Source organism: Heptranchias perlo, chromosome 40 (genome assembly GCF_035084215.1).
Source record: "Heptranchias perlo isolate sHepPer1 chromosome 40, sHepPer1.hap1, whole genome shotgun sequence".
NCBI classification, from domain to species: Eukaryota; Metazoa; Chordata; class Chondrichthyes; order Hexanchiformes; family Hexanchidae; genus Heptranchias; species Heptranchias perlo.
Genome location: NC_090364.1, coordinates 13,857,256 through 13,868,380, shown reverse-complemented (window position 1 = coordinate 13,868,380; position 11,125 = coordinate 13,857,256). Strand labels below are relative to the sequence as shown.

At 49.5% G+C, this 11,125-nt stretch overlaps 1 protein-coding gene across 2 annotated transcripts in view; it reads left to right on the top strand.

The window, feature by feature from the left end:
• zc3h7bb (zinc finger CCCH-type containing 7Bb) overlaps positions 1-10,764 on the top strand; it is a 92,376-nt gene extending 81,612 nt beyond the window's left edge. For both annotated transcript variants that reach the window (XM_067974655.1, XM_067974654.1), the window contains exons 19-24: positions 144-240; positions 293-301; positions 1,977-2,085; positions 2,790-2,923; positions 8,243-8,406; positions 10,339-10,764. In XM_067974655.1, the coding sequence (XP_067830756.1) occupies positions 144-240; positions 293-301; positions 1,977-2,085; positions 2,790-2,923; positions 8,243-8,406; positions 10,339-10,528 (703 nt within the window). In that variant the 3' untranslated portion in view covers positions 10,529-10,764. The remainder of the gene's footprint in view (positions 1-143; positions 241-292; positions 302-1,976; positions 2,086-2,789; positions 2,924-8,242; positions 8,407-10,338) is intronic.
• The last annotated feature ends 361 nt before the right edge of the window (positions 10,765-11,125 follow it).

Here is an 11,125-nt window from a genome sequence, read left to right as displayed (position 1 = left end):
TGAGACTGGCAAAACTCCTGGTCTGTGTGGCTCACTGGACTGTGCAGGTCTTCACTGAGCAACTGGAGCACTCAACGGGAGCTTTTAGCGAAGGAGAAAAAAAGATGCGTGCTGAGGTTTGTTTCCTGGTCCTTTCGATACAGGTGGGCCAAAGAGCGCCGGGTGCTGCTGGTCATGTCAAACGAGCGGAAGAAGTGGGTTGCCATCCGGCCGCTGCCATCCTGCAGAAACCTCCCACAAACAGTACGACGTGAGTTAAGGACAGAAAGAAAGAACTTGAATTGTCCCACAACAGTACGACGTGAGTTAAGACAGAAAGAAAGAACTTGAATTGGATTAATACTTGAAGGGGAAAAACATTTACAGGGCTGTGGGGAAAGAGCAGGGGAATGGGACTAATTCGATAGCTCTTTCAAAGAGCCGGCACAGGCACGATGGGTCGAATGGCCTCCTCCTGTGCTGTACCTACTATGATATTATGATATGATATAGCGCCTTTCACAACCTCAGGACGTCCCAAAGCGCTTTACAGCCAGTTAAGTACGTTTGCAGTGTAGTCACCGTTGCAATGTAGGAAACGCAGCATCCGATTTGCGCACAGCAAGATCCCACAAACAACATTGAGATCATCTGTTTTTTAGTGATGTCGGTTGAGGGATAAATATTGGCCAGGACCCCGGGGAGAACTCCTCTGCTGTTCTTCGAAATAGTGGCCGTGGGATCTTTTGCATCCACCTGAGAGGGCAAAAGGAGCCTCAGTTTAAGGTCTCATCTGAAAGACGGCACCTCTGACAGTGCAGCACTCCCTCAGTACTGCACTGGGAGTGTCAACCTAGATTATGGGCTCAAGTCTCTGGAGTGGGACTTGAACCCACGACCTTCTGACTCCGAGGCGAGAGTGCTGCCCACTGACTCATGGTTGGCCCCCAGAGTAGCCCTGGAGTGTGAGTGGTCGCTGGCAGATTAGCCACTTCCCTTCCCTGCTCTGGAGAGGTGCCAAAAGTATCAAACATTTGGAATAATCTGCCTGGCAGGTTAGTTGAGACAAAAACATCAGGGGCAGTCGCAATGTAGCTGGATGATTCAATGGGTACAAGAGGCAGCAGCTCACACAGGCCGAACAACCGATTCGTGTCGATGTCTCTTCTCGGGCTGCATTCATGGGAGAACACCGTGTCCACTAGTGTATGGATAACACAGGAAGCAGGGAGGTGTGATTGGACACCACTCGCCCAGCATTCTGCCTGGAATGTGCAATTTAATCCAGTCAGGCAGTGTAACCGTTAAGCTCTATGCTAACGTTCCTGAGTCACGGAGAAAGACATCGCTGGACAGACCGGCGCACGAGCGGTGATGTCACCCGGTGACCCGGCGCACGAGCCGTGATGTCACCCGGCGCACGAGCGGTGATGTCACCCGGTGACCCGGCGCACGAGCGGTGATGTCACCCGGTGACCCGGCGCACGAGCGGTGATGTCACCCGGCGCACGAGCGGTGATGTGACCCGGCGCACGAGCGGTGATGTCACCCGGTGACCCGGCGCACGAGCGGTGATGTCACCCGGTGACCCGGCGCACGAGCGGTGATGTCACCCGGCGCACGAGCGGTGATGTGACCCGGCGCACGAGCGGTGATGTCACCCGGTGACCCGGCGCACGAGCGGTGATGTCACCCGGTGACCCGGCGCACGAGCGGTGATGTCACCCGGTGACCCGGCGCACGAGCGGTGATGTCACCCGGTGACCCGGCGCACGAGCGGTGATGTCACCCGGTCCACCAAAAACCGGAAGTTTCCACGGTGTCGCGGACCACTCCGCTTTTTCTTATGTTCAGGCGCTCTTAACTGGAAGTAGAGTCACTTCGGGCTGTGCGTGTGGCGACGTCATGGGGCCTCCCCACCATCCAACGCAGGGTTTGTTTGGCTTTCGTTGTGGGGATAAATACTCCAAAATAAATCAATCTGCTTTACTCTCCAGTTATGTATACATGTGGCAAATGGGAAGAAGTGCCAGTATATTGGAAACTGCTCATTCGCCCACAGTATTGAGGAGCGTGACGCCTGGACATACATGAAGGAAAGCAAAAGTGAGCAGATTTTTTTTTAAACTGTGTTGTAATTATTTCCCCCTCATTTCCCCCCTTTCTCTCCTGAAGGCAATGACTGTTGCTGGCTCCAACCCATGAGCAGCAGTAGCCCTCTGCTACGTCGCCATGTATCCTCACGTCTTTCACAACTTCAGGATGTCCCAAAGCGCTTTACAGCCAATCAAGTACTTTTTGAAGTGTAGTCACGGTTGTGATGTAGGGAAACGCAGCAGCTAATTTACGCACAGCAAGATCCCACAAACAGCAGTGTGATAAATGACCAGATAATCTGTTTTTTGGTGATGTTGGTTGAGGGATAAATATCGGCCAGAACACTGGGGACAACTCCCCTGTTGTTCTTCGAAATAGTATCATGGGATCTTTTTTGCGTCCACCTGAGAGGGCAGAGGGGGCCCCGGTTTAATGTCTCATCCGAAAACCGGCATTTCCGACAGTGCAGCACTCCCTCATACTGGCACTGGAGTGTCTCTGGAGTGGGGACTTGAACCCACAACCTTCTGACTCAGAGGTGAGAGTGCTACCCACAGAGCCAAGGTTGACACCAAAAATTATTCTTTTGGGAATCACAGCTGTAAAAACCCTCCCGCCGCCCCACTGCTTCAGCGCAGAGTACTTTGGAGCTGAGAATCATTGCGCTGTTCTGTGTATACCGAGACTTTTCATTTGACACCTCTTTCGCGCAGTGCATGACATGCAGCAGGTGTACGAGATGTGGCTGAAGAACCAGAAGCTAATGATGCCTGGAGAGACAACTGTTCTCACCACCAAGCAGAGCGAGAAGCAGATCCACATGCCCACCGACTATGCTGATGTGGGGGTACGTACGGGGACTCAGGTTCTTGGTACAATTTTTTTTTAAAAGAAGAAAAATAAGTTGGGTCTCAACCCTCCAAGGTTCTAATAATCATCGGACTCTTCCTTTTGAAGTTGTGGCAAGTTGATTATGAAAGACATGAGATGTGTCATGTGTAACCAACAGGCCAGTGACATTGGGACTACAAGAGCTGTACTGAGCAGTAGTAACTACAGAGTATAGGGGTGAGGGCACAGTCTGGTGCCCTAGCACAGAGCCCTGCTCATGGGCAGTGCCTCCTGCGGAGAGCCTACTGGGAACTCACTGGCATATTCCATCCATTCGTTTCAATTTTACTGGATTGTGAAATTATCCATTACATGTTTTAATAACAGTCTTCTCTCACTGCCTCTTTTCCTCTCTCGCTTGCTGTCTTTTTCTTGCCCTCACTTTCTCTCTCTTTATCTCTCTTTTTCTCTCTCACTTGTTGTCTCTCTTTCTCTTGCTTGCTATCTCTTTATCTTTCTCTCGCTGTTTCTTTCTCTCACTTTCTCTCTTGCTTGCTGCCTCTATCTTGCTTTCTCCCCTCTCTTGCTTACTCTCTCTCCCTCCTGCGCTCTCCCTTTCTCTGTCTCTCCCTCGTGTTTTTTTTTTCTTGCTATGATCACAAAGCACAGAATGGGAAAAAGCTATCAAGCCCATTCTTCCACAGACCAGTTTGTTCTGTCATAGACTCCACGCAACACCCTCAATCTCCTGAAGGAGGCAACCAGTAACAGGTAGACCTCCTGTATAAAGCTCTGAGAAAATTCTCCCTGTCGCTTCCCACTGCCTCCATAGGAAATGATGTAAAACTCCAGATCATCGATCCAACCTCAGCCTCTAATCATAAACCCTACCATTCACCATCACAGCCGGTTGGTTGAGGGATAAATATTGGCCAGGACACCGGGGAGAACTCTTCTTCAAAATAGTGCCATGGGATCTTTTACGCCACCTAAGAGGGCCTCGGTTTAACGTCTCATTAGAAAGACGGCATCTCCGAAAGTGCAGCGCTCCCTCAGTACTGGACTGGAGTGTCAGCCTAGATTAGGTTATCAACAACTTGCATTCATATAGCACCTTTAACATGGAAAAACGTCGCAAGGTGCTTCACAGAGGTGCAATCGGACAAAAATGGATCCCAAACCAAAGAAGGAGCCATTAGAAGTGGTGACCAAAAGCCTGGTCAAAGAGTTGAGTTTTAAAGAGGGTCTTAAAGGAGGATAGGGAGGTGTTGGGAGGGAACCCCAGAGCTTGGGGCCTAGACAACTGAAGGTATGGCCGCCAATGGTATGGCAAAGGGAAGCCGGGAGGCGCAAGAGGCCAGAGTTGGAAGGGCAAAGTGTTTAGGGGGGGCGGGGGTTATGGGGCTGGAGGAGGTTACTGAGATAGGGAGGGACGAGGCCCTGAATGGATTTGAACACGAGGAAGAGAATTTTAAATGGGAGGCGCTGGAGGACCAGGAGCTAATGTAAGTCAGTAAGGACATGAGTGATGGGTGAGAGCGATTTGGTGCAAGACATGGTATGGGGAGCAGAGTTTTGGATTAGCTGACGTTTACAGAGGATGGGAGGCCGGCCAGAAGAGCATTGCAATAGTTAAACCTGGAGGTGACAAAGGCATGGATGAGAGTTTCAGCAGCAGGGTTAAGGCAGGTGATATTACAAGGGGGCAGGAAGCTCGCCTCGCAGTTGAATAGGATACTAATCAAGAACAGTCTGGTTCAACCTGAGACAGTGGCGGGGGATGGGAATGAATCGGTGGCGAGGGAATGGCAGGGGCTGAAGACGTAGGCATTGGTCTTACCATTGTTTAATTGGAGGAAATTGCAGCTCATGCAAGTCTGGTTGTCGGACAAGCAGCCTGAGATCATAGAGACACTGGAAGAGTAGAGAGACGTGGTGGAGCGGTAGAGCTGGGTGTTGTCAGCTTACATGTGGAAGCTAACCCCATATCTTCAGGGGCAGCGTGTAGATGAGGAAGATCCTTGGGGACTCTGTGGGAGGTGGGAAGAGAAGCCCTTGCTTGAGATTCTCCACCTGTGGATGGGATAGGTAAGGAACCAATGCAAGAGCAGTCCCTCAGAGCTGGGCGAAGGAGGTGAGGCGTTGGAAGAAGATTGTATGATTGACCATGTCAAAGGGAAAATGCATCTTGGCCGTGGTCACAGCGTTATGGCAGGGGCAAAAACCTGATTGGAGAGATTAAAACATGGAGTTGCGGAAGATGACAACACATTTAAGGACTTTGCAGAGGAAAGGGAGGCTGGAAATGGAGCGTTAGTTTGCAAGGACGGAGAGGATGAGTTTGGGCTATTTGAGATGGGGATGATTGGTTTTGAAAGGAACGGAGAAAGTGCCTGAGGAGAGGTCACCATTTACAATGTCACCTAACATGGGAACCATGAAGGGAAGTTGGGTGGTCAGCTGTTTAGTGGGAATCGGTTGAGAGAGCAGGAGGTGGGTCTCATGGACAAGATGAACTCAGAGAGAGTGAAGAGAAAGAGGAAAAAACTAGAGAAAGATGTGGGATCAGGGCTAGGACATGGGGGAGTGTGGGGGGAGGTTTGTCTTGGTGGGCAAGGGGAAGAAGCAGCAGAGGCCTGATAGCACTTGACGTGGTCCAGCCACATCTAGTGACTGATGGATGAGCTGGCTGTGTGCCAGATACGCTCAAGTCTACGCCGTTTGGACTTGAGGGAGAGAAGATGGGGCCCAGGCCATGGAGAACGACCAGAGTGGAAGAGTGCAAGGATTTTACTGGGGACAAGAGCATCAAAGGTGGAGGTGAGGGACTGGTTGAGCAGATTAACAGCTTCAGAAGTACTGTGGTGAATTAAACTCTTAATAGTAGTTAAGATCTGGAACGCACTGCCTGAAAGGGTGGTGGGAAGCAGATTCTTCAATCGTGGCTTTCAAAAAGGAATTGGATAATTATTTGAAGGGAAAAAATTTGCAGGGCTATGGAGAAAGAGCGGGGGAATGGGACTAACTGGATTGCTCTTACAAAGAGTCGCCACAGGCTCGATGGGCCTAATGGCCTCTTTCTGTGCTGTATGATTAATACTATAACCTTTTAATCATTTTGATATTAAAAGCCTCCAGTTCCAATACATGGTTGCCCAATGAGGTGTGTGCTGGCACCATTGCATGGTAATTTAGGCCAGTTTTTCCCTCACTTGAGATGCACCGTTTATCTTGAGGTTGAAGTTTCTTTCCTTCCCTACATTGTTTAAATCCTTCCCTCCCAATGTAATACCTCTGACCAAACGTCAAAACAAGTCGTCGGCATCCGTTCGATCCCCTTTCCTCCCCGACTCACTTCTCTTGCCAGCTCTCCTGAAGGTGCTGAGTGTTTTAAGTTGATGTGATCTGAGGCCTTACTTCACGTGTGAGCCTGGACTGTGAGAGTCTGTAGGCTGTCTGATCGTAGAATCATAGAAAATTTACGGCACAGAAGGAGGCCATTCGGCCCATCGTGTCCACGCCGGCCGAAAATGAGCCACCCAGCCTAATCCCACTTTCCAGCATTTGGTCTGTAGCCTTGTAGGTTACGGCACTTCAGGTCCACGTCCAGGTACTATTTAAATGAGTTAAGGGTTTCTGCCTCTACCACCCTTTCAGGCAGTGAGTTCCAGACCCCCACCACCCTCTGGGTGAAAAAATTTTTCCTCAGCTCCCCTCTAATCCTTCTACCAATCACTTTAAATCTATGCCCCCTGGTTATTGACCTCTCTGATAAGGGAAATAGGTCCTTCCTATCCACTCTATCTAGGCCCCTCATAATTTTGTACACCTGAATTAAATCACACCTCAGCCTCCTCTGTTCCATGGAAAACAACCCCAGCCTATCCAATCTTTCCTCATAGCTAAAATCCTCCAGTCCTGGTAACATCCTTGTAAATCTCCTCTGTACCCTCTCTAGTGCAATTACATCCTTCCTGTAATGTGGTGACCAGAACTGTACACAGTACTCAAGCTGTGACCTAACCAGTGTTTTATACAGTTCCAGTATAACCTCCCTGCTCTTATATTCTATGCCTCAGCTAATAAAGGAAAGTATTCCATATGCCTTCTTAACCACTTTATCTACCTGTCCTGCTACCTTCAGTGATCTGTGGACATGCACTCCAAGGTCCCTCACTTCCTCTACACCTCTCAGTATCCTCCCATTTATTGTGTACTCCCTTACCTTGTTTGCCCTCCCCAAATTCATTACCTCACACTTCTCCAGATTGAATTCCATTTGCCACTTTTCTGCCCACCTGACCAGCCCATTGATATCTTCCTGCAGTCTACAGCTTTCCTCCTCATTATCAACCACACGGCCTATCTTTGTATCATCTGCAAACGTCTTAATCATGCCCCGTACATTTAAGTCCAAATCATCAATATAGATCACAAAAAGCAAGGGACCTAGTACTGAGCCCTGCAGAACCCCACTGGTAACAGCCTTCCAGTCATAATGGAGCACATCAAATATCAACCCACGTGCACTTTGCAGCAAGGTCACCAGATATTGACCAGGAGCCGGAGACCAGTCTGATATCCTATCCTTCCTTTATCTGGTCCCGGGAGGTCCAGGCTAATTGCCGCACTCCTGGTTGCTACCCTGACTGAGGTCAGCTACATCAGCACCGACTGGGGATTGAACCATGGACTGTGGTACGTGTGGCTCGGTTGTGCCGTCCATTTACCAAATGTGCCTTTAATGGGAGCTCCCCTTTGGTCAATTCCGTTCTGGCATTTTCCTCCCTCTCTGTGGCAGCCTCTTGTCTTTAGCCTTGGGCTTCCACCAATGCCACCATCATTACCTGCACATTTGCCGCACCTTTAGCAAGCCGCAATATCCCAAGGCACTTCATACAAAAACAAGAGAATGGGCAACAGACACCAAAACAGTAGCAGGGAAGGTGACCAAAGGCATTGTCAGAGAGATGGTCTTTGGGGAGGTCTTGGTAGGTGAGGAAGGATGAAACGGGACAGAGAGATGGGTTTGGGAAGAGAATTTCAGAGTGCAGGAGCGATGATGGCTCCAGGTTCTGTCACTGAGAGTGGACAAGTGGGCAAGGGACTGCACAGCAGGCCAGATTCGGAAGAGCAGAGAGTCCAGACTGCAATATAACGCTGGGGGAGTTTGCAGAGATGGGGGAGTTTGCAGAGATGGGGCAGGGGCAAGACCATGGAACCAATCGATGGTCATTATTGACACTGAAGTAATCCTATTTGAAGGGAGTAGATTGGTTTTGTATTTATTTTTCCTTCCCCTCGCTAACCTGCTGTGTTCACTGCATTTGAATAGATCGGCTACCACTGCTGGCTTTGTGGGAAAAACAGCAACAGCGAGAAGCAATGGGAGAGACACATCACATCGGAGAAGCACAAAGACAAGGTGTTCAATTCCGAGGATGATCAGAACTGCTGGCAATATCGCTTCCCCATGGGAGAGTTCAAGCTGTGTGAGAGGTGAGGCACTGGGCAAATGCAAGGGAAATGAGAACTGCATGAGCAGCTGTGCATAGGACGGTACCAGATAAGTGCAGAGGGTCATTTCAGGCGATGGGGGAAGGATTTTTTTGGTCGCTGTGTGTAAGGATGTTGTAATTTCACTTAGGATTTCCACTGGTCATTATTTTCATTTACGGGTTTCATCATTGTTTTCATTTATGATCTCACTGGAAATATTGAACAGAGATCTTCATAAATGCACTTCCGACCCCCTATCATGATTCGGCAAAGAATGTCCCATCCCATCTCCCCCATTTCCCCCCTCCGTTTGTTTTATTGACAAAAAAAAGCTGAGTCCAATTGTTCAAGACGCCGCTAAGGTTCAAAAGACCGGGATAGACGATGAGGTAAATGAAGAAGTAGCAGTTAGATGACACTGAGCTTAAGTTTTTAAAGCCTGACGTCTCTAGGAGGAAAGGGAAGATCGAGGGAGGTAAGGACTCCCAGGGAATAGCGGCCCTGGGAAAGAATATGTTAACAGTAGGAGATGGTGCAAGGAGCAAACACAGGAGGAACAAGACAGGGAAGCTCAAGCGAAATGCTGACCACGATAGTACAGTCCCCACCGCGTACACCGTCCCCAACCCCCCGCTCGCACCGTCCCCACTTACCCTGGACAGCGGCTTATATCAGGCAAATGCCGCAAATCATTTGCCATTACTGTAAGGGTTGATTATAACGGTGCTGCTTGAAACGCACTAAGCTCGCTGACTGTTTCAGGCAGTTCAAGCAGCAGTTGGCGTCTCTTTTTCTTTAGTCCCATTCACAGCATCCTGCAACAGGGAACAGTCCAGTTCCGTTTTATAATGAACGCGTTACTTAGCTTACTGTCACTGGTGACCGTGTGAGCTCGGCCCATTTAACTCGCCCCCCCCCCCCCCCCCCCTACGGACACCTTCCGACCAACCCCCGTCACACTCTGACCGCCTCTTAAATGGGCCCGGGGCTTGCCAAGAACATAGAATCTTGAACACGAGGCACTGAGTAACGGCACTGGGGCGTAAATGGAGAGACGGAGGATGGAGATTCCCTCCATGCTTTCGGTGCAGCTAAATATCCTGTTGTCCCCGCATCGCGTTGCCCACCACAGGTTACACCGGCCACTGCGTATAGCGGGCAAATCGCGTTGACACCAACACGGCCGCGATACACGGTGGGGACTGTATCAATAGAGAGAGACCAGTCGAGTAAAGGATGGAGGCCAAAGGGTGTAGACTATGTGACCATTGAATGACACCGGGGTTAAATTACGAGGACAGGTTGCATAGACTAGGCTTGTGTTCCCTCGAGTATAGAAGATTAAAAGGTGATCTAATTGAGGTCTTTACGATGATTAAAGGATTTAATAGGGTAGATAGAGAGAAACTATTTCCTCTGGTGGGGGAGTCCAGAGAGGGCACAACCTTAAAATTAGAGCTAGCCCGTTCAGGGGTGATGTCGGGAAGCACTTCTTCACACAAAGGGGAGTGGAAATCTGGAACTCTCTCCCCCAAAAAGCTGTTGAGGCTGGAGGTCAATTGAAAATTTCAAATCTGAGATTGATAGGTTTTTGTTAGGTGAGGGGATTAAGGGTTACAGAACCAAGGCAGGTAGATGGAGTTAAGATACAGATCAACCATGGGGAATTTAAGGGGAAGTTAAAAATACAAATGAGGGAGAAAGGAATAGAAGGATATGCTGATAGGGTGAGATGAATAGGAATGGGAGGAGGTTCATGTGGGGAATAAACACCAGTATGGACATGTGGGGCCGAATGGCCTGTTTCTGTGCTGTAAATTCTATGTAATTCTATGTGCATCCAGTAACCCAGTTGAATGGCGGAGCAGACTCGAGGGGCTGAATGGCCTCCATCTGTTCCTGTTTATGTATTTTTAACTCTGCCTTCCCCAGACAAAGGAAGAAATCCTGCCCAGAGGGAGATGAGTGCAGGTTCGCGCACAGCCAGTCGGAGCTGGACGAGTGGCTGGAACGCAAAGATATCCTGAAAATGAAACTTGCCAAAGCCAAGAAGGACATGCTGATCGCCTCGGACGACGACGACTTCGGCAAATACAGTTTTTTGATGAAGGACTTAAATTAATGGATAAAACTGGTTCAGTTTAATTGTCACTGTAATTGTTAAAATTTTAAAGAGAACAGCGTTGGGTTGAAATGGTGGATACAGGCATTAATGGTGACCTTGCTACACCGAGGTGGCCCCCTGTCGCCTCACCTGCTGCATTTTAATCTTTTAAATGCAGTTCGAACAGGTCGGGAGCATCTTTAAAGGAAACAAAGTGCTCACAAGTGTCGCAGATGGGTAGGATGCTGCTGGGGAGGGGAGGGGAGGGTGGCCGGGGGTGGGGGTGGAATCGGTAGGTTTGGTGTCTGTACGGTGACAGGCCAGTTTAAAAACCCATGCTAGATTATAACCATAGTGATGGTTCCGTGAGTTTATCCCAGGAGGAGTCTTAGCCATACTGACCAGAAAGGCACCAGGTTCAGTCCACAATCTGCGCTGAGTTAGCTGATCGCAGCCAGAGTGACAGTACGGGAAGGTTTGGGGGGTGGGGGGATCCTATTGCTTCCAGTGCATTTGGGGTTAGAGAGAAAGAACTTGCCCAGGGTTTCCACCTCTGATAGTCACCTAACAATCCGTGCTGGACATGTGCGTGTGAAACCAATGACCTCTTGGGCA